Source organism: Talpa europaea, assembly GCF_964194135.1.
Source record: "Talpa europaea genome assembly, chromosome: 14".
Lineage (NCBI taxonomy): Eukaryota > Metazoa > Chordata > Mammalia > Eulipotyphla > Talpidae > Talpa > Talpa europaea.
This window is the reverse complement of record NC_140082.1, coordinates 10,205,670-10,211,669: the sequence shown is the minus strand read 5'-3', so window position 1 is coordinate 10,211,669 and position 6,000 is coordinate 10,205,670. Positions and strand designations below refer to the sequence as shown.

At 47.0% G+C, this 6,000-nt stretch overlaps 1 protein-coding gene across 2 annotated transcripts in view; it reads left to right on the top strand.

Moving 5' to 3' along the window:
• Positions 1-1,700: 1,700 nt before the first annotated feature.
• Positions 1,701-6,000, top strand: part of VSIG10 (V-set and immunoglobulin domain containing 10) — a gene marked incomplete at both ends in the record, with an annotated part of 28,769 nt that continues 24,469 nt past the window's right edge. For both annotated transcript variants that reach the window (XM_084253544.1, XM_084253545.1), the window contains one exon: positions 1,701-1,779. In XM_084253544.1, the coding sequence (XP_084109670.1) occupies positions 1,701-1,779 (79 nt within the window). The remainder of the gene's footprint in view (positions 1,780-6,000) is intronic.

Sequence of the window (6,000 nt, the reverse complement as noted above, 5' to 3'; positions counted from 1 at the left end):
ATCTGGAGGGCCTGCTTTTTGGAATTCCCTTTAGAAGGCACTCACCAGGGTCACAGAAGCTTCCAGAGTCTCAGCCGAAAACTGGCCAGCTATTTGTTGCTTTCTAATCTACACTTAGCCACTTATTTATGTACTTTTTTTTTTTTTTTATTGGCAAGTAACTGATTTTACTTATCTCAGGTGTGGATCTGAGGACCTGCAATGTCAAAACCTATGGGATTTTCATTTGTTTATTTAACAAATACATATTGAATGGTAACTAGGTGCTAGGTGCTGGGAGTACAGGAAGTCTGTCTAGGATAGAATTTACCTTCCACCACAAGGTAAAGGAAGATAAACAAAAGTAAAGGGAGAGAGGAAGGAAGAAGATTGGCAGGAACTGACTAAAGAGTTAAAAACACTGCATAAAGGAGGCGAAAAAGCAGAACTGTGCAGATTTATGGCTCAGTTCATTAAGCGAAACACTTTTATTGATTTCGAGAAGATTTCATCACGGAAGAAGTATTTCAGTAAGGGGCCTTTGGACAACAGAAGCACTGCTTTTCCTAATAGTAATGTTTGCTTTCTTCCCCAACATTTTAAGATGAGCATTTGCACGCACACAGAGAAATTGGAAAGTGCAAACACACCCATATATCTATTTTAGAGTGTGCAACTAATATTTTAATGTACTAATTGCATTTTTTAACAAATGAAGTTACTGGTTGTTAGGCTGTTTGAAGTTTCAGTTGTTCTGTGATGAGCAGAACTGTGATTCCCCAAGGACTGGGGTGTGGCAGGGTAAAAAGAAGGATTTCCAGTCCGGGGAAGGTAGCTGTCTGGGAATCAGACTCAGTGGGGGAGGGAGAACAAAATGCTCCGGAAAAACAAGTTCCGCTGACCTCGACGCTCTAACTGTGTGGCCTCAGCCAGTTAAACCGAGGACAGGCGTCTCCAATGGCTTGGGTACTTTGGGCTGGGAGGTCTAAGGGATTATCTTTCTTCCGCTCCAGGCTTGCCTCTGCAAAGGACAGAGAAAGGCAGCGATGGCGGCCTGGCGTCCGTCCTGGGCGCAGGAAAACAAGTGAAACTCGCAGGACGGCTAAGCTGGGACGCCGAGGGGGCCTAGAATTCTGCAGCTTGACAGTCCCCCCGGCTTGCGACGCTCCTCCGGGCGCTGCAGCCCGCGAGCCAGCCGGGGCGCGGGGCCGGCCTGCGGCAGGGGCAGGGCGCAGTCCGGCCCAGCTGCCCGCGCCTGCAGCCGCCGTCCCGGGCGCAGGAGGCTGGGGAGGGCCCGGCCCCCGCGCTCCGCCCCCGCCGGGCTGGAGCCGGCCGGGCGCGCTCTGCGCGTAAAGCCCTCCTCCCGGGCAAGGTAGAGGAAGTCGGGCTCCCGCCTGGATGGGCGGCGCGCGGGCGCGCGGCCCCTGTTGTTTTCCGCGAACCGGAGTGGGTGGCGGGCTCAGGGGGCGGGGTGCGCCCTGCCCCCCGCGGCTCGGGCGCTCGGAGGGAGCACCGTGCCGTGCGCCCCGCGCGGCTGCCAGCCCCGGACGTCGGGCTTGGCCCGAGCATCCTTCCCGGGGGCTGCGGGAAGTGCAGCCTCGCCGTCGGTTCCGGGGGCCGGGAGGAGCGCTTGGTCTTACGGGGGCCAGGCCCTGGGGGACAACCACAGCCCCGCCAGAGCCTGCGTTTCCCGAGGGGCCCCTGCCGGCGTCTGGGGCGAGATGGCCGCGGGCGGCCGGGCTCCTGCGCCCTGGGTCCTGCTGTGCCTCGGCGCACTGCTGGCTCCCTGGGTCTCCGCAGGTAAGGTTCTGCGATTTGAAGGGAAAAGTTGAGTTTTGCTAAAGCTTCGGCTGGGAGGGGAGAGCCAGGGGCAGGATTCCGTCCATGCAGCCCGATCCGGCGGGGGCCGTGGCCGGGAAGCCGCCCCGGCAGGGTCTGGAGTTTGCAGCCGTTCGGCTCGCTCTGCAGCCAGGAATTTTCCCAGGCGCTTGATGGAGGACGGGCTGTCCCGGCTCTCGGGACCCGCAGCCGGCGAGACTGGAAAGGGTGTGCGGAGAGGTGATGGGAACAGTGGGGAATGGAAAATGGGGATTTGGAAGATGGAAAAATTGGAAGTGTTGGTTTTTGAAGGCGTCGGGTATAAATTCGCGTTCTGGTTTTACCTGCTGCACGGGTGCTCAGACTCCAGGCTCCTTTATTTTGCTCTCCCCCTCCCTCTGCTCAAGGTGGAACCCTCCTTACACCTGTAACCTGTGAATTTCCCTGCACACACCTGCATGCTGCCCTGTGCAGACCAGCACACTCAAAGCCATGCCTTCCTCCTTCACTTGTTTAAAAAAGGTCTTATCTTGAAATAATTTTATGACTTACAAAAAACTTCCCGTTACACTTGACATGATTGGTAAAAGATCTTAAATGCTTTATCTGTACTCTCCCTCGTGAGGGCTGCTTACGAAATATATATATATGATATATATCATGTAAGAATAGCATATATATGATATATATCATGCAAACTATTTTTTAATTTAATTCACTAGCAAATGTGTAGTGTGTAGGGCAGAGTCACAAGCAGTGAAGAGACACTGGTGAAGAGAAAGGAGATGGAACAAGGGAGGTGATGTAATTTGCTAAATACTTGCACCCTGCTACTTTCTGTGTCTTCATGTCTCCATGTCCACCCTACCCAGTTGATCTCTTGCAGGTTCCTGGAGGAACTGCTCTGTGAGCTTCCTAGCAGCAAGTGGGAAAAGCTGCTAATTGCTAGGTTCTCCCAAGTTTTTATTTTGTTTTGTTTGTAGCAATTATTTTAGAACAATAAACTTGCCCATAATCTACATTTTCAGCTTATCTGAAGAAAAATCTGAAGATATGGCAGCAGACAGCCTGTTTTCCCACCTGGAACTGATCGGAAGTCATGCCCTTTAATATAGGGCGTGAGACCCCAAATTTGGTCTACCTCTCCCTGATGTGGTAGTACTTCCCCCTGGCTCTCTTCAGTCATGGATATTACCTGTTGAGTCCTCCAGGCATTTGACTTGGTGGTCACTGTGTTGGGGGGAGGAAGAGAAAACAGCCTCTACTCTACCATCTCTGGAAGTTAAAGGTGATAGTCTATTTCCAACTCCCTGTCTGTGCTGTTTACTGCATTGTGAATATCAAGGGCCTCCAGACCTCAGAACCCTGGTTTAAAATCATACTGGAATGAACTGGCTTTCAGGTTGACTAGGACTCAGTGACCAGGAAGCTTCCTCCACTGCCATTCCCAGTTTTGATGCCCAAGCCAGGTCCACCTTTGTTTATGGTGCTGGGGGGAGGGTGCTGTTGTTTGTTAAGATAGGAGTTGTCTTGGGTGTAAATTTGTTTTTCTTCTGTCACTTAACTCTGAACAACATTTATGCCTCCACTTGTAACATAAGAGTGTAAAACCCAAACTTTGTAAATGATAATACAAGGTCAGCATTGGAAAATGGTCCTTTATATTGCTTCCTCCTTTTTCCATAGTCTGAATTTGGGGATATTCAGGGAATTCTCTGGATACCTGGGGATAACTTTTAGTAACACAAAACTGTTACTATGTCTTTTTGGCCCATTCAAGACCAGAGCAAATCCCTGTGACCTGGAGTATTGAAGAGCTGGCAATCCCAGCCCCCTATCACTTGCATGGGATTTTAAGTGCATCATGTAAGTTTTCCAAGCCTCAGTTTTCTCAACCGTGAAATGGGGGAGATGGGATGATCAGGCATGGAAGTAGTATCTCAGAAGATTATCCTTTCTGTATGCATGTCAGACATCAATAATCAATGACTACCCAGTCAAGGCTCAGCCTGCCTCATCTTTAACCCAGTCCTCAGGACTGCCACACCTCATGACTAAAGGATCTCTAAGGTCACCTTCAGCTTCAGTAGATAGAAGGATGGAGTGAGCAAAAACAGAAGGAGAGGTAAAATGCCTTAAAAGGGTTTCTTTTGTGATAGGTCATTCTAGTCCTTGGAGGAGAAGAAAATGTCAGTTCAGGTTTCAAGACTAAAGTTTCACCAGAGCTTTTCCATGTGCCTTTATTCCTTTGTCAAGGAGCCAAGGAAGGGGCAGCTCTGCAGGTTTCATGAACACACATTGCATCTGTAATTCTACAATTCATCTTCCTTTCCCCAGCAGGGACTGCCACTGAGAAATTAGGTCCCCAGACCAAATTGTTTAAAAATAATTCTCACCTGCTTTTTAAAAACAGAACCGTTTCTTGCAGTTTTGGAATCTCTAGCATTTGATGACATCCTCTGCCTTCCTTGTTTTGGGAATGGTGTGGCCAAGTTAGGAAGAAAGTCAGGACATCCTGTAGTTCCAAACTGGCTTCTGATCTTTCGAATGGAATTGTCTAGCCAGACAAAAGGCAGATAACTAGGACTCTGGGAAGGATTTCCAGAGGTAGCGGCAGTTTATTTTTCCATAACAAATTTACTGAGGTATAATTTATATAACATAAAATTCACCCTCATTTTATTAATTTATTTTTAATTGAAGTAACATTGCATTATGACATTTTATACATTTCAGGTGTGCATCATTAAAAGTCAACTTATGTTCATACTTCTTTTACCACACAATTTTGACCCCTTTATCTGATTTACCCATCCTCCTTTCTGCTCTTCTGGTAACTACTAATTGAAAATTCACCCCTTTACAACGTGTACAATTCAGTGTTTTTTTTTTAAAGATTTATTTATTTATGCATACAAGAGCTGGGCTGCAGGCCAGAGATGTGGGGTGGAGGGGTGAGAGAATTCACCGGAGACAGAGTGAGAGACAGAACAGGAGGATTGACTGAAATACACTGCTGAGGGAGGCAGCAGGGGAGATGGGAGATCTGCTGCACCATGTGGGACACCTCTCTGGCTGGGGATCGAACTCATGCTGCAGTGGCTGCAGAGCGCTTCATAGTGCTGCGTCTTAACCTCTTGCACCACCAGGGAGGCCCCCAATTCAGGGTTTTTTATTATACTCACAAGATTGCACAACTACCACTATGAATTAATTCAGAACATTTCATGGGGACCTCTCCTGTCACGCCCACTGCTCCCTTCAGCAGTGTATTTCAGTCATCTGCCTGTTCTGCTCCCTGCTCTGTCTCTGGTGAATCCTCTCACCCTGCAGCACCTCTGGCCTGAACCCCAGGTCTTGTATAAAAATAAATCTTAAAAAAAAATTCAGAACATTTCATCACCCCCAAAAGAAGCTCTGTATTACTACCACTAATAGTGATGTATTCCCACTAACAGACAAGTTATGTCCCCAGCCCTAAGCAACGGCTAATCTATTTTCTATCCCTCAATTTGCCTATTTGGACATTTTATATAAAGGGAGCCACACAATATGTGATCTTTCCTGACTGCTTTCTTTCACTTAACATAATGTTTTCAAGATTCAGCAATGTCATAGAATGCTGATTATTTTTTCCGGCTAAATAATTTTTCCATTGCTATACCACATTTTGTTTATCCATTCATTAGTTGATGGGCATTTGGGTTGTTTCCACTTTTTGGAATAAGGCTGAATAACGCTGCTGTGATACAAGTTTTTTGTGTAGAGATTATTTCTCTTGGATATATACCTAGGGATGGAATTGCTGAGTCATACGGTAACTTTAACTTTGTGAGGAAATGCCAAACTGCTTTTCCAAAGTAGCTGCACCATGTAAAAACCCTACCAACAACATATAAGGGTTCCTGTTTCTCCACATCTTTGTCAATACTTGTTTCTGTCTCTCATTTTAGCCCTCCTGATAGGTGTGAAGGGATTGATAGCTTATTGTGCTTATTGGCCATTTGTATATCTTTTAATCCTTTACCCCTTTAAAAATTGTGTTACTTGCCTTTTTATTGAGTTATAAGAGTTCTTTATAGTCTGGATACAATCCCATACCACATCTGTAATTTGTAAATATTTTCTCCCACTCTTTGAGTTGCCTTTTCACTTTCTTGATAATATCCTTTGGAGCACAGAAGTTTGTAATTTTAACAGTCC